A 23,213-nucleotide genomic window follows, 5' to 3' on the forward strand; every position below is an offset into this window, starting at 1 on the left:
AGGTCTCTGCTGGAGTAACTCTGTTTGGATTTGATCAAAGCTAGATTCTGTTAGTGTGGAGGTCTCTGCTGGAGTAACTCTGTTTGGATTTGATCAAAGCTAGATTCTGTTAGTGTGGAGGTCTCTGCTGGAGTAACTCTGTTTGGATTTGATCAAAGCTAGATTCTGTTGGTGTGGAGGTCTCTGCTGGAGTAACTCTGTTTGGATTTGATCAAAGCTAGATTCTGTTGGTGTGGAGGTCTCTGCTGGAGTAACTCTGTTTGGATTTGATCAAAGCTAGATTCTGTTAGTGTGGAGGTCTCTGCTGGAGTAACTCTGTTTGGATTTGATCAAAGCTAGATTCTGTTAGTGTGGGGGTCTCTGCTGGAGTAACTCTGTTTGGATTTGATCAAAGCTAGATTCTGTTAGTGTGGAGGTCTCTGCTGGAGTAACTCTGTTTGGATTTGATCAAAGCTAGATTCTGTTAGTGTGGGGGTCTCTGCTGGAGTAACTCTGTTTGGATTTGATCAAAGCTAGATTCTGTTAGTGTGGAGGTCTCTGCTGGAGTAACTCTGTTTGGATTTGATCAAAGCTAGATTCTGTTAGTGTGGAGGTCTCTGCTGGAGTAACTCTGTTTGGATTTGATCAAAGCTAGATTCTGTTGGTGTAGAGGTCTCTGCTGGAGTAACTCTGTTTGGATTTGATCAAAGCTAGATTCTGTTGGTGTGGAGGTCTCTGCTGGAGTAACTCTGTTTATTTTCTGTCTTACTGAATGGATTTTGGGTCCGTGGCAACTAACTCTGCCTCGCTGACTTTGTTTATCTAACTTATTAATGTTGTTTCCTTTTCATGACAAAGTCAAATGAATTTGCCTGGTGGTTTGTTCATGTCTGGCCTAGGTACACAACTTTAATCATACATCCCCTGTTATTAGAACAATATTCACATTGTCATAAAGTATTTGCACGGGAATTCAAGTAGTATCCATTGTACTGTATATCTTGTCATCAGTGGCCATAAATGTGCCGTTTTATGTTAATTTCCACTCTGTAAACATTTTCGTTTTTTGCTACTCAATGTCTGAAACTGTTCTCTTGATGCAATTTTAACCTTGTGCCCTAGTCTTATTCTCATAGCCTGCACACACACTTCAGCAGAAAATATGAGGCTTTTTGATATTTATATATTTATTCATAAATTTTTTTCTGCAATATAATATTAATATTATTGCTGCAATTCTGGAGCCTTTCCAATATTCGCTCCCCATATCCCCATTACAGGGTGCTATGTTCACATCTCATATATCATTTTTAATCTTAACACATGCTGATTATTACATGTCACAGGAGCAGGATGCAAATAAATTAAACAGTCTCTTTTTTTAATTACATGTCATAACACAATCTATCCATTCTATGAATGCTTCAGTACATGCCTTTTTCAAAGTCCATAAGAGGGGAAAAATACTTTTTTGGAACTTACAGTTTCCATTCTAGAACAAAAGCTTAACAAAGAGCACATTAATATGATATATTCTTAAAGCTGGCAATCTATGATTAATCTCCAGCACCACCCAAATCCCAGCACCCAACCCAACACCGCCATTCCCCCACCCACCCATGCCTCATAGGGGAATAAGCTGGCTTTATGCAATTATTATTACATTCAATTATTTACAGTAACTTGGAAATATGGCACCAAATTCGATAGTAAAGCAAAAACTTGTGGGTTAAAAATGTTCAAATGTTCTGTGAGTAAATACTTCTGTTTCCTGTGTAATGGAGGAATAACGGCTGGTTGGAATCCCATTCATTCCTTTAGTGCTTCATACTGTAGTCAGTCTTGTAAAATAATGCATTATACAGCGATGGGGGGATGGGGGACAGGGGGACAGGGGGACAGGGGGACAGGGGACAGGACGGGGACAGGGACGGGGACAGGGACGGGACGGGGCGGGGCGGGGCGGGACGGGACGGGGACGGGGAGAGGATGGGGACGGGGAGAGGACGGGGACGGGGAGAGGACGGGGACGGGGACAGGGACGGGGAGAGGACGGGGACGGGGACGGGGAGAGGACGGAGACGGGGATGGGGATGGGGATGGGGAGAGGACGGGGACGGGGACGGGGACCGGGACGGGGCGGGGGCGGGGGGGGGCGGGGGCGGGGGTTCCAGTTTGTGCTGAGGTGTAGTTTTGGTGTTGATTTTTGAAAACATTTTAAAGCCTTCTTTTCTGGGTTTCTAAGGGGATGATAAAAGGTGCTTCTCCTCTGCTTGGCTCCTCCTTATAGTGGATCTGCCGCAGGGAAGGAAAATAACGGAAAGAAGGAATGTTTTCATTCCCTCAGCAACTCAACTTCACCCATCGTCTCTGCTCTGACTCTGCAGAACAAAGGACATACACACTGCCTTATCTCTTGCGCACACTCACACACACACACACACACACACACACACACACACACACACACACACACACACACACACACACACACACACACACACACACACACACACACACACACACACACACACACACACACACACACACACACACATGCGCATGCATGCTCACACATACGTTCTTGCATATGCACACATACTTAAATAAATGAAGGGACAATGTTTGACCTCTCACAAAGGCAAAGATAATATATTTATGTGAGACTTATTTCTTAATTTGAACTATCCTTAATTCATATTCTTACAGTAATTAGTTCCATCTCCTCTTTATCCAGTGTGTTCTCTTGGAAGGCACAACACTCCCAACAGTTTAAATCTAACTTAACTCTAATCAACTGCCATTTAGGTACTTTCTCTCTCCTGTAGAGTCCAAAAAGCTCTTCTCTCCAATAATCCTCCAGTATGACCATGTGAAGTCCCTCTGCACCCCTGAATAATGTTGCAGTGTAAAGTTAGTGCCCCTCAGGGTGGGGGGAGCTGGATTGAGTGTTCATCCTCCCCAGAGAAATCTGTGCTCGGTCCAGAGGTCCAGGTCCCCCATGTGGAGGAGCCTCTGTCAGACATAGGCTGACTCACTGGACTGGGTCCTGCCCAGGTTGGGGGCCTGGGACACATGCGACACGTCCTTCTTACGCACCTCACAGATGGACTTCCTGCGGGCCTGAACACCCCTGACGGCCGTCTTGATCTTCCTCCAGCCCAGGTGGTTGAGCTCGGCCAGGTTGAGCAGCACACAAATGCCGCTCACCGCAAACATGAAGATCAGGAACACCGTCTTCTCTGTGGGGCGTGACACGTAACACTCCACCTCCTTCACGCAGGGGTAACGGTCACACTCAAACATCCCTGGCACGTTGAAGCCATACAGGAAGTACTGGCCTGCCAGGAAGCCGATCTCCAACACGTTACGGAACACCACCTGGATGACGTAGAAGCGGGAGATGCCCTCCTGCCGCCGCACCTTGGCGCTCTTGGCCTGCGTGAGCCCCCGGGGTACATTTGGGATCTCCTTGACCTCCAGGTCCTGCTCCTCCTTGCCGCTGTCGGGGTTCTGCACCAGGATACCGTTGATGTTGCGCAGCTTGCGTGCGTGGTGGTCGCCTCCGCGACTGTGGTGACTTGCATGACCGTGGTCTATGTAGGGGTGTAGCATGGAGTAACTGCGGTCACGCTGCTTGGCGGACTGGTGTACGGAGTAGGTGATGAAGCATAGGCTGGGCGTACACACCAAGATGATCTGGAAGACCCAGAAGCGGATGTGGGATATGGGGAAGGCCTTGTCGTAGCAGGCCTGGTTGCAGCCCGGCTGCATAGTGTTACAGATGAACATTATCTGCTCGTCCTCATAAACTTTTTCACCCACTATACCTACTATCAAAATACGGAAGATCACTACTACGGTCAGCAGGATCCTGGAGAGAGGGAAAGAGAGAGGGGTGGGGAAGACACATTGTCAGTTATGTGTTAAGAGGAGTGTTAAATGTAGCTACGGTTGCACAATTCTGGGATCTTTCAATAAATGTCCTGGTTTCACAGTCTTCCTGGTTGGAGGATTTCGGATTTCCTCTTGATTCTGGGAGTCCTCCAACCAGGAAATGTATTGAAAGTTTTGCAACCCTAGTCAGATGTGACATAGAGTAGAACAAATAATCAAGTCCTGTGATATTGACATGATTAATTAGACATGTTACTCGTCTATTATCATTAATTGAAAGCCAAAGCTAATGTGTTTGCAGGGTGGCTTTGGCTTTTGTCATGTGACTTGTTTCTACTGCATTATTGACTGTATGTTTGTTTTACTCCATGTGTAACACTGTGTCGTTGTATGTGTCGAACTGCTTTGCTTTATCTTGGCCAGGTCGCAATTGTAAATGAGAACTTGTTCTCAACTAGCCTACCTGGTTAAATAAAGGTGTTCTCAACTAGCCTACCTGGTTAAATAAAGGTGTTCTCAACTAGCCTACCTGGTTAAATAAAGGTGTTCTCAACTAGCCTACCTGGTTAAATAAAGGTGTTCTCAACTAGCCTACCTGGTTAAATAAAGGTGTTCTCAACTAGCCTACCTGGTTAAATAAAGGTGAAATAAAAATAAAAATAAATGTGTGAATTATAGTGACATCATTTGTCTTAAGCCAATAAAAGCTGTGTTTTATATGTACCTCTGCTCAACCACAGCATATCAATGGAGACAGCAGCTCTCACACCAAGGACAAGTTTGATCAGATGTGTGTAGTGGTCACGCTCTGTGTGTGCTTGTGTGTGTGTGTGTGTGTGTGAATGTGTGTGTGCTTGCGTGTGTGTGTGAATGCGTGTGTGTGTGTGAATGCATGTGTGTGTGTGTAAATTCGTGTGTGTGCACGAATCCCTCAGCTGCTGCAGTGTGAAACGAAGAAAGGTAGGAGAGGAGAGATAGTCTCAGTCATTTCTGTGGATAATGAACATGTGGAACCCTGCATGAATATCCATCATGTTGCTGGCTGAGCGTAACCCTCCTGTCTCCTATCCAGCCAGCATCTCCATTCATTTTTCAACAGCAGACAGACAAGAGATGAGCTCTCTCCCTCTCAGCTCTGCCTGTCGAGACGTGCTGAGAGCTTAATCCCACTCCTCCTCAATCTACCCAGTACTACTACATCCACACACACCCAGACGATCTAAACCCCATTGAATAGGCTACTGTACTTTATCAATGCTTCCTCACCTAAACATGGTTTATGTACTGCAATATGCTCCACTGGCATCAGCGAAAATGTCAACCAAATGACATCAGCGATGTTTAAAATTCACCGCTAGTGCTGTCCTAAAGCAATGCCCCGCCCCTCATGCTCTCTCCCTCCCTTCCTGTGTATTGATTATTTAGCCCATATTATTGGTTTGACTGATGGTGAAGTGTTCAATGAGACATTGATTGAGTGTGTGCACTTCATTTGGAGTAGCAGGTTGTAGAGTTCCTCAGAAGATGCAGACCCTCATTTTACTGTTGCTAAGCAGCTTAGATATAGCCTCCATTTACGTGAAAGAGGCAGCTACCAATGGCTGATCAATTAACATCTTTAGCACTGCTGAATACATATGCTGCCATTTTTAATCTCTCTCTCACTCCCTCTCTCTTTACATCCCTCTCCTCCTATCTCTCTCTTTTCCTTTCTCTCTCTATGTCCCTCACACTCCCTCTCTCTCTCCTAGTTCTTTCATAGTGCAGTGTCAAAGGAGTCCCTGGTGTGTCTTTAAAATTAGCCCCACCTCCCCCCACACGCACTCTCCGTGGCCAGTTACCACAGCAACCCCCTACTGATCCAGTCAGAGCGGAGGCTCAGGGAGAGAGAGGAGAAGAGAGCAAGGGATGGAGGGATGAAGGAGTGAGAGAAATAAGAACTGTGCGTGAGGCGTGAGAAGATACAGAAACCTTATGAATGTAGACAGGCAGATGTAAAGTGAGACAAACATGCTAAATCAGGGGGAAAGACAGGCAGATGTAAAGTGAGACAAACATGCTAAATCAGGGGGAAAGACAGGCAGATGTGATGGTACAGATTCCTAGCCGGGCAGCAGAACAGGCAGAACATGTGGTACTATGGTACAGACTTTAAATAGAGTTGCATGCTGCTGCAGGACTGTTCTCACACCACCTGGGCCTCGCATGGGCATGTGTATGTGTTTGCATATGCGTGTTTATTTTTATGCGTGTATGTGAGTGTGCATGTACTGTGTGTGTGTGGGTGCTTGTGTGTGTGTGTGGGTGCTTGTGTATTCCCTGTGTATCCCTTGCTTGTGCGAGGTGGCATGTGTGTCTGGTCGTCTGTGTTTGGAGCAGCTGTGTGTACGCTACACTGCCTCTCAGTGTGTTTGAAAATAAAACAGAAGAGATTTCTACACCTTTGGTGTTTCAGAGGTTCAATGCCATGTACATGAACATTTGCACACACTTCCACTCTTATAGAACACACATGCATGCAGGGAATCACACAAGCAAGTAAACAATTACAAGCGCAGACACATAGTCATACAGACACACAGCCACACACAGTCACACAGACGCACAGCCATACATGCATTACACACACACAGCTACACAGACACAGCCATACAGACACACACACAGCCACACAGACACACAGCCACACACAGTCACACAGATGCACAGCCATACATGCATTACACACACACAGCTACACAGACACAGCCATACAGACACACACACAGCCACACAGCCATTCAGCCATACAGACACACAGCCACACACACAGCCACACAGACACACAGCCATACATGCACTACACACACACAGCTACACAGACACACAGCTACACAGACACACAGCCATACAGACACACAGCCATACATGCACTACACACACACAGCTACAAATCAAATCAAATCAAATGTATTTATATAGCCCTTCGTACATCAGCTGATATCTCAAAGTGCTGTACAGAAAGCTACACAGACACACAGCCATACATGCACCACACACACACACACACACACACACACACACACACACACACACACACACACACACACACACACACACACACACACACACACACACACACACACACACACACACACACACACACACACACACACTGCATTCAGAAAGTATTCAGACCCCTTCACTTTTCCACATTTTGTTACATTACAGCCTTATTCTTAAATTGACTAAATAGTTTCTTCCCTCGTCAATGTACACACAGTACCCCATAATGACAAAGCAAAAACAGGTTTTTAGAAATATTTGCAAATGTATAAAAAATCCCAAACTTAAATATCACATTTATGTAAGTATTCAGACCCTTAACTCAGTACTTTTACTCAGCACCTTTGGCAGCGATTACAGCCGTGAGTCTTCTAGGGTATGACGCTACAATCTTGGCACACCTGTATTTGGGGAGTTTCTCCCATTCTTCTCTGCAGATCCTCTCAAGCTCTGTCAGGTTGGATGGGGAACGTTGGTACGCAGCTATTTTCAGGTCTCTCTAGACATGTTAGATTGGGTTCATGTCTGGGCTCTGGCTGGGCCACTCAAGGACATTCAGAGACTTGTCCCGAAGCCACTCCTGCATTGTCTTGGCTGTGTACTTTGGGTGGTTGTCCCGTTGGAAGGTGAACCGTCGCCCCAGTCTGTGTCACACCTGCTCCCGCTCTTCCTCCCTCTGGCGCTCGAGGGCGCCAGACTCCCCAACACTTCCAGTACGCACACCTGCCTTTCCCCGTCATGCGCATCAGTGCTCATTGGACTCACGTGGACTCATTTACTTGTGTCATTTCCTTCCCTATTTCTGTCTGTTTCCTAGCTCTGTTCCCTGCATCATGATTGTTTGTCATATGTTCTTGTTTACCCGTGTGCTGACGCTGTTCCTGTCGTGTTCCATGTCTGTCCCTGAATAAATGTTTGACTCCCCGTACCTGCTTCTCATCTCCGGCGTCAGGTCCTTGCAGTCTGAGGTCCTGAGCACTCTGGAGCAGGTTTTCATCAAGGATCTCTCTGTTCCATTCATATTTCCCTCAATCCTGACTAGTCGCCCAGTTCCTGCCACTGAAAAACATCCCCACAGCATGATGCTGCCACCAACATAATTCATCGTAGGGATGGTGCCAGGTTTCCTCCAGACGTGACGCTTGGCATTCAGGCCAAATAGTTCAATCTTGGTTTCAACAGACAAGAGAATCTTGTTTCTCATGGTCTGAGAGTCCTTTAGGTGCCTTTTGGCAAACTTCAAGCGGGTTGTCATGTACTGAGGAATGGCTTCCGTCTGCTCACTCTACCATAAAGGCCTGATTGGTGGAGTTCTGCAGAGATGGTTGTCCTTCTGGAAGGTTCTCCCAACTCTACAGAGGAGCTCTGGAGTTTTGTCAGAGTGACCATCGGGTTCTTGGTCACCTCCCTGACCAAGGCCCTTCTCCCCCGATTGCTCAGTTTGGCCCGAGCAGCCAGCTCTAGGAAGAGTCTTTGTGCTTCCAAACGTCTTCCATTTAAGAATGATGGAGGCCACTGTGTTCTTGGTGACCTTCAATACTGCAGAAAGAAATGGTACCCTTCCCCAAATCTGTGCCTCAACACAATCCTGTCTCGAAGCTCTTACGGACAATTCCTTCAACCTCATGGCTTGGTTTTTGCTCTGACATGCACTGTCAACTGTGAGACCTTATATAGACAGGTGTGTGACTTTCCAAATCATGTCCAATCAATTGAATTTACCACAGGTGGACTCTGATCAAGTTGTAGAAACATCTCAAGGATGATTAATGGAAACAGGATGCACCTGAGCTCAATGTCGAGTCTCATAGCAAAGGGTCTGAATACTTGTGAAAAAATAAGTTATTATAAGGTAAGGTATTTCTGTTTTAAAAACTCAAAATTGCAAACATTTCTAAGAACCTGTTTTCTATTTGTCATTATGGGGTATTGTGTGTAGATTGAGGAGGGAAAATACTAATTTAATCAATTTTAGAATAAGGTTGTAATGTAACAAAATATGGAAAAAGTGTAGGGGTCTGAATACTTTCCGAATGCACTGTAAGTGTTTGTCTCCTTGATGGTTTGACTGAAAGTGAGGGTATTGATGTTTCTCAGCAAGGCATTTGACACTCCTAGATGAAAGCATATTGTGTCCTGTTTCATAAAGCTAATGGCAAAGAACCTTATTATCCCTACTGTATCTCTGGGTTTTGAAATGTGAGAATCTACACAGCTGCAGCTGCTGATTGCCCTGTCAATGTATTGAATGGATAATAGAACAACACAAGCTTCTGTATGTATCACAACAATGAAGGAGTCTGAGTGTGACAGAGCCTCTGTCAAGTCGTCACAGAGATGCTCTGAGTGAGTTTGTGTTGCAGCAGTTCCCTTGGTGCAGCCTGGTCCAGGTCCTGCTGTCACAACGAGTGACTGTCATCATCATTCAAACACCTGCTGTGTGCTGCATCAGAGGGGCGGGCCCTGCGCTGCACCTATGCTACACTACACAAGCTGTCTGTTCACACGTCCACGGCATAGGACCGTATGGTTTCTAACTAACCCATAATCAACATTACAGATGTGTTCATTATGCCTCATGTTTGATGTATTCTTGTACTGAATAGTTGCAAATATTTTCATATTCTGTATTTCCCGGGAAAGGCACAGGTCATTACATTTCCCTCTTATGTATTAGGTTCTGCAGAATTCACAGGGTTGCTTTGCCTGCTATGTTTGACAGGGGGTACGTGATGGTGTTGCACAGTGTGAGTTTTACTGCGGTCCTGAGCTGTTGGTTTATTCAGGTGTTAGACTGTTTGGGTGTAAGTGTTACATGGTTTGGGATTGCCGTGCGTGTGTGCGTGTGTGCGTGTGTGTGTGTGTGCGTGCGTGCGTGCGTGCGTGCGTGCGTGCGTGCGTGCGTGCGTGCGTGCGTGCGTGCGCGCGTGTGTGTGTGTGTGTGTGGTATTCTGCTGTAGAACAGGATAATCAGCATGAAGTAGATTGCTGCATTAGCAGAAAGCAGTGGAAAAAGGTCATCTAGAAACATCAGTTAAACACTGCCGAGAGAGCAAACGAAGGCAGGAAGGCCCTTAGGCCCTCACCATCTGAATATCCCACTCCAGATGATCAAAAAGATGTTTGACTATCATTAGAAGTTCGCCTGCTTGTTTTGGAAGCTCTTCAATCAAGCCAACGGCGTAATTTACTCGAGGCCATTGGTTGAACTGGTTGAACTGGTCCAGAAGATCCAGGATGGGGATCCAGGCACCACATCTGCACAGCTCAGATCACTTACAGCAAGACTGGCTGGAACATGTCTTACATCAGTCAATCTCATACCTAGAAAACCAGACCATTCGCCCCACTGTGACCAAACCATACTTCCAAGGTATATAAAATGCTATAGATTTTCTCATACCGTATGTGTTAACATTCACCAATAATCATGGCGATGAATCATTCCTTAATGAGGATATTGCATCAAATGTGCACATATACACAGTTGTGAGTTACTATAGAAACAGCCTGTCCAGATGAATGTACCAGTGAGGAAGGCATTCTTGGCTGGTATGGAATGTGATGTAAACCACCACCACCAGGTCTCTGATTGGAGACCCAATCATCCGGCTAAAGAGCGTGTCTGATTGCAGCCCAAGTGGATAATTGAATCTCTAGCTATCTTTGGTCTAGGATGATGTCACAGTCATGAATCAGAGCAGGCTCTTAGAACTCCTACAGTAATGGTGAAAGGTATAGAAACAGCAAGTACACTTAGTGTAGGGCCAGTGTCTATTGAATGGTGGTTTATACAATCAATGGTGTGTTGGTAATGCTAAATGGCCAGGATGTCTTTACAGTATAGTCAATTAATGTTATGTGTAGCCTCTAAACACTCTGCAGCTCTGCTGCATTGTTTCTACAGTATACTTTAGATTAGCTGATGTGTAGGCTGTGTAATCTGTTTTAGCAGCTCCAGTGTTACGTCTATGGCAGCCTCGTCGCGAACCAGGCCATGACAACGAACTGGTTTTGGAGGTCTGGCATGGTAGACTATGGTAGCTCCTGTAGTAGTTGGTGTGCTGGCTGGACATCCAGGCCCTGGCTCTTCGAAAGGCTCTCACACGTTCATCCACACTGCAGCTGCTGCTGCCAGCCTTCAGAGGCTGCACCGGCTCTGAGCACTGACCCCAGATGCACAGGGAAAACACCCACACACCAGCTCACACACACACACACTGACACATATGCATACACATATATACACACGCTGATGATGCTCACAGACTCATGAATACGCTAGGTCATGATCTCACATGCTATGCATACATACACTGTACCTCTCAAACACATACGAGCTCACCCCACGAGTACTCACACATAGGCCTGCATACAGCCAGAACTAGCATAAACACAAATACATTGTGGACAGTGGCCAAACACCAAGGGCACAAGAACAGAGAGCAGTCACATAATATTCAGCCACACATACTGGACACCCAGAGTGAAAATGTTATTTCATCTCATACGGAGCATGTCTCCGTAACAAGACACAGCTAATTGCTTATGGCAGCACATAATGAAGACCTGACCAAGCACAGAGATTAGAGAGCTGCATTACATTACAACACACTGGCTATCACACTGAAGGAGCATCTCTTCATCGCCCCCCTCTCTCCGTCTCTCCCTCTCTACCTCCCTCTTTCAATTAGTGTTTGAGCTAGTTGGTGAATATTGTATGGCATCACTATTCTCCTCTGTGAATATGGGACTATGTAAAAGAAGCAAATACTAACTATATGTAACAGCCGTCTTATTTTGTATCAAATATTGAGAATGTTTTTAATCAAATGTGTCTGAAAAACACATGTGGCTCAGTTGGTAGAGCATGGTGTTTGCAACGACAGGGTTGTGGGTTTGATTTCACGAGGGACCAGTATGAAAATGTATACACCCACTACTGTAAGATGCTCTGGATAAGAGTGTCTGCTAAAATGTAAAAATCTAGCCCGATGCTGTGGGTGTATCCAATCCAGTATGGCTGTCTCCTCTGCAGTAGGGTCAGTTAGCATCTCCAGTGTATTGAGTAATGACACAGATTCTCCTTGCCACTGATTGTGATAACAACCTGTGCTGCCAACTCAGATACTCTGCAGATGGAAACTTACCCTCTTTTTTCCTCAGCCTCTGCAGCGCTATCCCTTCCTTCCCATCCCTCCCTCCCCTCATTTCCATTGTTTAATCTCTCCCTGATCCCCTAGTCCTCCATTCTCTCTCTCTCTTCCTGCTCCATTCGTCTCTGGCACTGACCCCACTACAGCATTGCAGTGGAGAAAATGATGCATCAACACACTTCCTTTCCCTTTTACCTGCAAGGTGTTTAACCTGATTTAATACAGGAACTACCCCCGGCTTATTTCTCTCCTGGAAGAGCACATTAACGCTTTGTAAGAGAGATCACAGGCGCGTGTGTGTGTGTGTGTGTGTGTGTGTGTGTGTGTGTGTGTGTGTGTGTGTGTGTGTGTGTGTGTGTGTGTGTGTGTGTGTGTGTGTGTGTGTGTGTGTGTGTGTGTGTGTGTGTGTGTGTGTGTGTGCGTCAGAATGAAGCAGAGCAAAGGGGGGGGGGGGGAGATAGCCTATAGAGGACAGTTAGGACAAAGGGACAGTATAAGGCACAGTGACTGCAGGAGGGGGACAGAGACTTGATTTGGAGTCAGAAGAGAATCTAGTGAGCAGGATTATAACAGAACTGTCACATATACATGAACATGTATTCTAATCAGACCGCTGCTACATTTACATACACTACTGAATGTGCAAAATGGCTGACCTGACCCTGATATATAATGACTAGCTGAGCCACAACTCTGAAACAGCAGTCTGACCACATGAAACAATTTCACAACCAGGCCTTCACCAACACGTTGCAGTAGCTTAAAGAATCACCCTGTATACATGCACCATGCACCCTGTATACATGCACCATGCACCCTGTATACATGCACCATGCACCCTGTATACATGCACCATGCACCCTGTATACGTGCACCATGCACCCTGTATACATGCACCATGCACCCTGTATACATGCACCATGCACCCTGTATACATGCACCATGCACCCTGTATACGTGCAGCATGCACCCTGTATACATGCACCATGTACGTATCTAAACACTCAGTCCCATTTCTGCAGTTGCTATTAAGAATCTAAATTCACACAGACAGAATGGACTGATAGAGGGCCACCACAGAGATATTGGGTTACTGCTAACATCTAGAGGCCACACAGACAGGACTAACAGATTGAACATGGCCCAAACACTAAGCTATCAGTTACAACACACCCTCATGTCCTCACCAGCGGCAGGAGAAACCAGAGGAATGTAGGCTACTGAGCGTCAAAATGTACAAATAAAAAGAGACTTAACTTGTGGTGCACTATTGGGTCCCTATTCACATGATCACTTTAGTCATCTGACCATGTCTGGTATAGAGTGTGGAAACACCTCAATGCCTTTAACTCCACATATATAAATACTACAGAAGGAGACAATGATGAAAAGGATGCACCCACGTTTAGCTTGAGGAGAATTAGTCATCAAATATGTTTGATATGATGGGAAAAGCCTTTCTTGTCGGGCCTGTAAAGTGCATGATCAACAGCAGCGCTCAGATTAAGAATAAAAGACACGAACAGAAGTCCATGTCAGCATTAATAATGCGCTCTGTCAGACACCGCAAACACATTTGTTGTCTCTGCTTCTGAATGATTGTAGGCGTTTCTTCATTCGTTGATTCATTCTCTGATTAATGTATTCCTCTTTTGCACCCAACAGACTATCATTGATTCTAGTTGCCAGACAGGGGCTTGATCTAAACTCAAAGGAGATGGAAAATGCAGATCCCTTATCCTGTTCATCATCGTATGGCATTTAGAGAAATGGGGAGATACAGTATGTGTCAACACTCACACATTTGGTTTGGTTGTTTGTGTAGTCTACTTTATCCGTATTTTTCAGAACTTTGATCTACTTTAGCATGACCCCAAATCATATCCACCATTGGGACACCCTGATGAACTCGTTAGCCGATTCGCCTTGGTGGATTTGAATTATGACTTCGCCCACACATTAAATCAACTTGCACACCCACACGAGTGCCTGAACTTGGATTTGTTGTCCCACTTAGCTCCTATTTGTGGTTATAATTATTCCTTTTGCTTTTCATACCCACCATGTTGAATAATATGAAATAATAATAATATAGTGATACTACACTACAACCTACATTTAACACCATGAACATTGTTGTGACATTTCATAGTTCAAAAGCACTGTGCAAAGTGCAAACATTACCATAAATCTCATTATAATCTAGCAACACTATTTCATTTGAAACCTTCTTAAACAACGTGCTATGAAGAGGTGACTTTAAGTATTGCTCAGTTTACTAAACTCAAGTTAAATAATCCCCTCCAATTTGATTATTTAGTCAATTATTTAACTTGAGTTTAGTAAACTAAGCAAAACATAAATAGTTGCTTCTTCATAACGCACATTGTTGAAGAAAAGTTTCAAATGAAATAGCGCTGCTAGATTATAATGAGATTTATGGTAATGTTTGTACTTTGCACAGTGCTTTTGCACTAGGAAAATGTCGCCCTCAGTCTCTATTTAGACTGCTGTATATATCCTTCTAGCCACATACTCTGATAAACATGTACGTGCACACACATACAAACACATACACAGACAAACACATACACAGACAGACACAGACACACATACACAGACAAACACATACACAGACAGACACAGACACATATACACAGACAAACACATACACAGACAAACACATACACAGACAAACACATACACAGACAGACACAGACACACATACACAGACAAACACATACACAGACAAACACATACACAGACACACATACACAGACAAACACATACACAGACAAACACATACACAGATAAACACAGACATACACAGACAAACACAGACATACACATACACAGATAAACACAGACATACACAGACATACACATACACAGACACACACACACACACACACACACACACACACACACACACACACACACACACACACACACACACACACACACACACACACACACACACACACACACACACACACACACACACACACACACACACACAAAAAGACAAAAGCACAAAAACAGACACAAACACAGACACGCAGTGATTGTACTGTGCTTGTACGAGAGAGAAGGTCAGGCTTTGCCCTTGCTGGAGACTACCTGGGGTTGAGGTTAATGAGCACAGCAGTGCAGCTGGCCTCCATGTTAACATAGGTAGCCAAGCTCTGTAGACTTCCTCTCTACTGCACGGTACTGCAATCCTGAAAGCCTATAGCTGTATGCTTCACTGGGTAAGCAAGCATATGGAAATATCGTGTGTGATTTTTCCATACAGGGGACAAGTGCAGTTTACCAGTGTGAGTAACTCACATTGTGGTTAATGGGTGGAAAATCACACTTTGAATTTGACTAATCACGCAGGCGAGAGACGATGAAGCATATTTTTCACATGCCAGAGAAAAAAATCTGCCATTACAGTATGTTTGTCCTCAGTACATGTCTCCACTGCTAATAAGACTCCAATCTGCTCATGCATAACCTTCTGTCACTACACTCCAGTAACTACAGAACATACAAAACCACAAGAAGCAATCTCTCCTCTGCCAAGTTCAGAATAATTTCCTCCATCTCATCCTGCTCACCCACACCTTCATTTCTGTCCTCTGAATCTCTTTTCTCTGTATGTCTCGCTCTCCTCCTCCTCCTACTAGAGACTCCCATTGCCCCTCCATAAATACCAGGACCAATAGGTGAAATCAACACAGGAGCTTGGCTGAATTAGCCCTAATGCCCAGTAATACCAGCTCTTGATTATGTGCAATTAGCTTTGCCTTAAATAATGATGGGCACAGAAGGGGGGAATGGCCGAGGAGGGGAGGGGCGGGGAGGAGGCTACTGCTGGGACAGTCCTCAGGGATACTACCAACCCAGTTAACACTCAAAACACACATACATTTACGTTTTTATCATTTAGCAGATGCTCTTATCCAGAGCGACTTACAGGAGCAATTAAGGTTAAGAGCCTTGCTCAAGGGCACATCGACAGATTTGTCATCTAGTCGGATCGGGGATTCGAACCAGTGACCTTTCGGTTACTGGTCCAATGCTCTAAACTGCTAGGCTATCTGCCAAAACACCAACACACCTTCAATAAAAAAACACACACAAGCATTTCCCATCACAAAACACACACACAAAACCATTTTTACACACACAGACACTGGTGATGAGTGGCAGGAGGACAGTCTTACCTCCCAATCATGGTAGAATGTTGCTGGACAGCAGCCTCGAGCAGCCGCTCCAGAATGGTCCACTCCCCCATGGTCATTGAAAGACAGGTTCAGCCTAAGGAGGAACCGGGTCTCCGGGGCTCTTCCCCTCTTCCTCCCGCTCCTCCTCCCCCTCCTCCTGGGCTCAGCGCTCCTGACGGTACCCAGCCAGAGGGGGCGCATCCGCCCCCGTCCCACACCAGCTTCTTCTGACCTCTACTCGTTGACCTGGCCGATGGTTCTCTATGGGAGTGACTGTGTGGGGGTGAACGTGTGTGCCCTCCCTCGGTCCGGTCCCGTTGTGCTCTTCTCTTCCTGGCAGAGGAGTGGTGCCGTCTGCCTCTCCTCCTCTCTCCTCCTCTCTCCCTCCCTCCCCCTCCCTGTGTAGTGAAGCTTGTCTTCCCCCTGCTGCACCACTCAGATCTATGCTATAGCTCACTGTATGTGACAGCCATGATCTTGCTCTCTCCTTCTCTCCCTCCTCCCCCTCTTTCTCCCCCTCACTCCCGCTCTTCCCTGCCCTCTCTCGCTCTGTGCTCCACCCTACCCCCAGGGCTGTCCTGGTACCTCAGATGCACTCCCTCCCATCAGTGTGAAGCTCTTGTCCTTGCATTGTGTTCAGTACTTTCCCTGTACCCTGCCTCCTCTAACCCAGCACACTACACACTGCACCCAGCTGACCTCTCCTCTGCACACCTCCACGCGCAGCCACACACACACGCTAAAACTCGAGGACCGACTTTCACTGCCTGAATCCTCCCTATATTTACTACACTATGATGTAAAGACACATTTGCACATAAAGCTCCTGCCATGCACTGTATTGCTTACTGAAATTCATAGTCATGGGAACGTTGGCTCCTCCACCCCCAATCACTACAAGAAACAGTAAAAAATAAATAAATAAATAAATAAACGCCGGCACACACACTCAATCAGCTGCCTTGCTGCATACACTTAGACAGCGGTGCTGCAGACCTGCTGTCCTCTATCGTCCCTCTGGCTAATTCCAGCAGAGTCCTCCGCCTGGAGTCATGTCTGCTGCAGAGAGCAGGGATGAGTGGCTATCCTCCTGGAAAACCATCATCTCTCTCTTCTCTCCCTCTCTTTGCTCTTTCTCTCTCCTTGCTCCCTCCTTTCCCCTCTCCTGATGTTTGTGTTCTGAGCTCAGTCTCTCTGATTACCTATCTCTCTCTAGGTCTCGCTCCTTGTTCCTCCCTCTCCTTTCAGCACTCTCTCACTCTCTCTGGTTCACTCTCTCACTCGATCTCTGTCAAACTACGTAAGCATGCCACATTCCCCCATTCAGACCCCTCTCTTTCTCTTTCTCTCCCTCCTCCCTCCCTATTTCCTTATCTGGTAAATGTGCTAGGATTGCTAGTCTGATCGCTGGTTCACTTGTGCTTGCAAGAATGCCTCCCTTGTGCCGTCTCGGTTCTCTCCTCCTGTTCTATTGGAATGAGGGATTCTACCGCCACCCTTCCTTCCTTCCTTCCTTCCTTCCTTCCTTCCTTCCTTCCTTCCTTCCTTCCTTCCTTCCTTCCTTCCTTCCTTCCTTCCTTCCTTGATTTTTCTACAATCCTTTGTCTCAATGTGGAGTCTCTTTCTCTCTCACGGTCACTCTGTCTCTCATCATCCTCTCGTACACATGGTCTCGTCTCTCTTCTCTCACTCTCTCTGTTACACATCACCCTCCTCATGCCTCTGTCGAGAGGATTACAGGAGAGAATCATGGTTCTGCTCCTCCTCCCCATTCCCCCTCTGCCCCTTCCTGTTACTGTATTCAGCATGACCGCACACTTATTTGTCTCTGCCCCCACCTTCTCACTCCCTCCTCTCCCCCTTACTGTATTTTCCTCCCCACTCCTCCTCATTCCCCTTCACACATTCTGTCCATTTCCCCTTCTCCATTCCACCCACAACTTTCTCTGGAAAGATGAGCCCAGTACAGTATTCTGCTGAAAGCTGAAAGCTGAATTCATTAGATGAATATAATGGCGGTGTGATACAGTACATAGACTACCCCCACCTGCCCCCACACACACATTTGCTCTGCCACATTGGTATAGTCGCCACTGTGAGTCACACACCAACAGTAACAGCATCAAGGGGAAGAATATCCAATGTTTCTTGTCTGAACAAGGACACGGATAATATACATCTAGCTGGTTTTCTGTGCATCGGCAGGACAGAACGACAGCGTCAGGTAAGATCAGGGGGTGGTGTGTGTCTCTTTGTTAACAACAGCTGGTGAGCAATCTATAATATTAAGGAAGTCTCGAGGTTCTGCTCGCCTGAGTTAGAATACCTCATGATAAGCTGCAGACCATACTATTCACCAAGAGTGTTATCATCTTTATTTTTTTGTAGCTGTCTATTTACTGCACTCAATGAGCTGTATAGGACCATAAGTAAACAAGAAAATGCTCATCCAGGGGCTGCTCTGATACTGGCCTGTGATTTTAATGCAGGACAACTCAACTCTCCCTCTTACCTAATTTCTACTAGCATTTCACCTGTACAACTAGATGTCCTTTACTCACACAAAGATGCAGAGATCAAAATAAACACCTACGTCAGAATGCTGTTCAATGTCTACAGCTCAGCTCACCTCCACCCTCATCACTAAGCTAAGGACCCAGGGACTGAACACCTCCCTCTGCAACTGGATCACACCCCCCAGTATGGTTAGTGTAGGCAACAACACATCCGCCACTCTCTCAACACGGGAGCCCCTCAGGGGTGCGTTCTCAGCCCCCTCCTGTACTCCCGGTTCACCCACAACTGCATGGCAGCGCATAACTCCAACACCATCATTAAGTTTGCCGACGACACGATGGGAATAGGCACGATCACCAAAACGATGAGACAGCCTATGGGGAGGAGGTCCGAGACCTGGCAATGTGGTGCCAGGACAACAACCTGTCCCTCAATGTCAGCAAGACAAAAGGAGCTGATAGTGTACAACAGGAAACGGAAGACCGAACATGCCTCCATTAACATTGACGGGGCTGTAGAGGAGCGGGTTGAGAGCTTCAAGTTCCTCAGTGTCCACATCACTAAGGATCTACCGTGGTCCACACACACACCAACACAGTCGAGAAGAGGGCATGACAACGTCTCTTCCCCCTCAGGAGGTTGATAAGATTTGGTATGGGCCCCAGATCCTCAAAATGTATATAGCTGCACCATTGAAAGCATCTTGACTGGCTGCATCAACACCTGGTATGGTAACTGCTTGGCATCGGATCTCAAGGCGCTACAGAAGTTAGGCCGTCTGGCCCAGTACATCACTGGGGCCGAGCTCCCTGCCATCCAGGACCTTTAAACCAGGCGGTGTCAGAGGAATGCGCAAAAAACGCTCAAAGACTCCAGCCAATCAAGTCATAGACTGTTCTCTCTAGTACCGCATGGCAAATGGTACCAATGCATCAAGTCTGACAGGACCCCGAACAGCTTCTACCCCCAAGCCATAAGACTGCTAGTTAGTTAGTTAAATAGTTTACGAAGCATGTGATCAAAAAATGTTATTTGAAGAAAGGACAGACCGAGAGATATGGAGTTTTAGAACATAAGAAGAAATAGAGGGAGGTAAGAGGCAGGGAGAGTGGTGGTGGGGGGGGGCTTCAGGTTGCATGCAGGCTTGTGAGAGGTAAGTAGGAAACGTGCCTCTGTGATGCCATGGTAACAGTGCATGCAATGATATTGCATACCCTCATACAAAACCAGCCACGGATCAGGCTAGAGGGAGCAAGTTCACAACCACAGACCTTACACAGCAACTACTGCAGTGAATCATGTACAGTGCCTTGCGAAAGTATTCGGCCCCCTTGAACTTTGCGACCTTTTGTCACATTTCAGGCTTCAAACTTAAAGATATAAAACTGTATTTTTTTGTGAAGAATCAACAACAAGTGGGACACAATCATGAAGTGGAATGACATTTATTGGATATTTCAAACTTTTTTAACAAATCAAAAACTGAAAAATTGGGCGTGCAAAATTATTCAGCCCCTTTACTTTCAGTGCAGCAAACTCTCTCCAGAAGTTCAGTGAGGATCTCTGAATGATCCAATGTTGACCTAAATGACTAATGATGATAAATACAATCCACCTGTGTGTAATCAAGTCTCCGTATAAATGCACCTGCACTGTGATAGTCTCAGAGGTCTGTTAAAAGCGCAGAGAGCATCATGAAGAACAAGGAACACACCAGGCAGGTCCGAGATACTGTTGTGAAGAAGTTTAAAGCCGGATTTGGATACAAAAAGATTTCCCAAGCTTTAAACATCCCAAGGAGCACTGTGCAAGCGATAATATTGAAATGGAAGGAGTATCAGACCACTGCAAATCTACCAAGACCTGGCCATCCCTCTAAACTTTCAGCTCATACAAGGAGAAGACTGATCAGAGATGCAGCCAAGAGGCCCATGATCACTCTGGATGAACTGCAGAGATCTACAGCTGAGGTGGGAGACTCTGTCCATAGGACAACAATCAGTCGTATATTGCACAAATCTGGCCTTTATGGAAGAGTGGCAAGAAGAAAGACATTTCTTAAAGATATCCATAAAAAGTGTTGTTTAAAGTTTTCCACAAGCCACCTGGGAGACACACCAAACATGTGGAAGAAGATGCTCTGGTCAGATGAAACCAAAATTGAACTTTTTGGCAACAATGCAAAACGTTATGTTTGGCGTAAAAGCAACACAGCCCATCACCCTGAACACACCATCCCCACTGTCAAACATGGTGGTGGCAGCATCATGGTTTGGGCCTGCTTTTCCTCAACAGGGACAGGGAAGATGGTTAAAATTGATGGGAAGATGGATGGAGCCAAATACAGGACCATTCTGGAAGAAAACCTGATGGAGTCTGCAAAAGACCTGAGACTGGGACGGAGATTTGTCTTCCAACAAGACAATGATCCAAAACATAAAGCAAAATCTACAATGGAATGGTTCAAAAATAAACATATCCAGGTGTTAGAATGGCCAAGTCAAAGACCTGAATCCAATCGAGAATGGCCAAGTCCAGACCTGAATCCAATCGAGAATCTGTAGAAAGAACTGAAAACTGCTGTTCACAAATGCTCTCCATCCAACCTCACTGAGCTCGAGCTGTTTTGCAAGGAGGAATGGGAAAAAATTTCAGTCTCTCGATGTGCAAAACTGATAGACATACCCCAAGCGACTTACAGCTGTAATCGCAGCAAAAGGTGGCGCTACAAAGTATTAACTTAAGGGGGCTGAATAATTTTGCACGCCCAATTTTTCAGTTTTTGATTTGTTAAAAAAGTTTGAGATATCCAATAAATGTCGTTCCACTTCATGATTGTGTCCCACTTGTTGTTGATTCTTCACAAATAAATACAGTTTTATATCTTTATGTTTGAAGCCTGAAATGTGGCAAAAGGTCGCAAAGTTCAAGGGGGCCAAATACTTTCGCAAGGCACTGTATCTAGCTATGTGTGTGTGTGAGAGAGATAGAGAGAGCAGATAGGGACAGAGAGGGAACCTTGTGTGTGTTTAGCATCTTGGGCGTGGGGGTAATTTAGGGTATCATCCTCATCAAGGACACATGGTGTATCAGTCCTGAGACAGTGGAATGTGTTTGGGCCTGGGTTAGTGACATAGAGATAGTGTGGAGAGCTGTCCTCAGCTGGCTGGGGCTGAATGAATTCAGACCTCTATGGAACAAGAGAGTGAGACACAGGTGTGTCATCAGTTACCTAGAACAGCCAGCTCAGACACACACACACACACATGCTTTTTTTGAACACTACAATTAAATAAAAGCGTGCACGCACGCACACACAAATAAATATTCTTACAACAATGACCTTGGATGGAGGGAAACACCAAATTGCATTAATGAATTAACAGGAAATATTTATCTTAGATTAATGGATATTCCAAAAAGATACATTTTATGATTTTCTTGTCACAAAGATGCTGATCATTATTAGATGTTGCTATGCACAATCCTGTATTGATACTCCATATTTAGAGCTTCCTGCTTGAAGCTTCAGTATGAATCAAATGGGGTGAAAAGACATCTGACATATTGTAATCCAAACAAATAGTGTAGTCAGGGGAAATGATCCAGCTAGTGCTGTAGTAGACTAGAGAACACTGTTCACTACCTCATAGTAAGCTGTTAAGAATCTGTCATGACTAGAATAGGGGTCACTTAACCAAAAGAGGAATGATAGTTATTGTGTCATCGATCATACCACACACTATGTAGATAAGGTAGTGGGTGATAGTACGTTAGATGATGCATATCTTCGTAGGTCAACGTGTCTATGAAGGGGGAAAGCAGGGATTGGTGTATGTGTGTGTAGAGCTCAGGTGTGTGTGTGTTGGTAACATTCATCAGGGAGCCGACATAGATCCTCTGAACAGTAACTCATGTAGAATGTTCTCTGCTCATGGCCCCTTGGCCAGTTGTTGGAGAGGCTGCCACCCAGTGGCTGTACCAGCTCTCAGCAGGCCAGTAAAGGGACGGGCTCCAGTCAGAGGCATAGTTGATTTATGCATCAGATCAGTACCAACTGTTACCGGTTCCACTTTAGGCGACCAAACCCACTGAGAAAATGTCCAGTAATGCACTGTGGCAGCAGGGAGGAGGCTGTAATCACTAACTGATATGTTGACTGACAAATGGTCTTGTAACTTACTGGGAAGCGGTTTCAGAGAGGTGGTCAGAAAGTGGATGCAGTGTTGCTGGTGAGTGCAGACAGGCATGATTAGAGTATACATTCTTTGACCTTTCCCAAGACCTTCCCCTTGAAACAGGATGGAGCCTGCCCTGACATCAGGCCAATACGTTGTCCTTCACCTTGTCTTCACTTTCAGTACAATACCAGAAAACACTCAGCCTGAGGAGAACAGCTGGTTTTGGC

At 45.6% G+C, this 23,213-nt stretch overlaps 1 protein-coding gene across 1 annotated transcript; it reads right to left on the reverse strand.

The window, feature by feature from the left end:
• Nucleotides 1-1,940: 1,940 nt before the first annotated feature.
• On the reverse strand, nt 1,941-16,687 carry LOC118390729 (gap junction delta-2 protein-like). Its single transcript, XM_035781447.2, has 2 exons — nt 16,289-16,687; nt 1,941-3,853 (listed from the first exon to the last, which is right to left on the reverse strand). Exons 1-2 carry the CDS (start codon nt 16,363-16,365, stop codon nt 2,998-3,000), a joined length of 933 nt encoding a protein of 310 aa, XP_035637340.1. The 5' UTR covers nt 16,366-16,687; the 3' UTR covers nt 1,941-2,997.
• Nucleotides 16,688-23,213: the final 6,526 nt, after the last annotated feature.

Source organism: Oncorhynchus keta, chromosome 11 (assembly GCF_023373465.1).
Source record: "Oncorhynchus keta strain PuntledgeMale-10-30-2019 chromosome 11, Oket_V2, whole genome shotgun sequence".
Lineage (NCBI taxonomy): Eukaryota > Metazoa > Chordata > Actinopteri > Salmoniformes > Salmonidae > Oncorhynchus > Oncorhynchus keta.

Bases quoted from the DNA above. Each gene is read 5' to 3' on its own strand.
- LOC118390729 (XM_035781447.2), bottom strand. From the start codon at position 16,365: ATGACCATGGGGGAGTGGACCATTCTGGAGCGGCTGCTCGAGGCTGCT. The intron at 3,854-16,288 runs GTAAGACTGTCC...CCCTCTCTCCAG, and splicing joins CATTCTACCATGATTGGGAG to GATCCTGCTGACCGTAGTAG.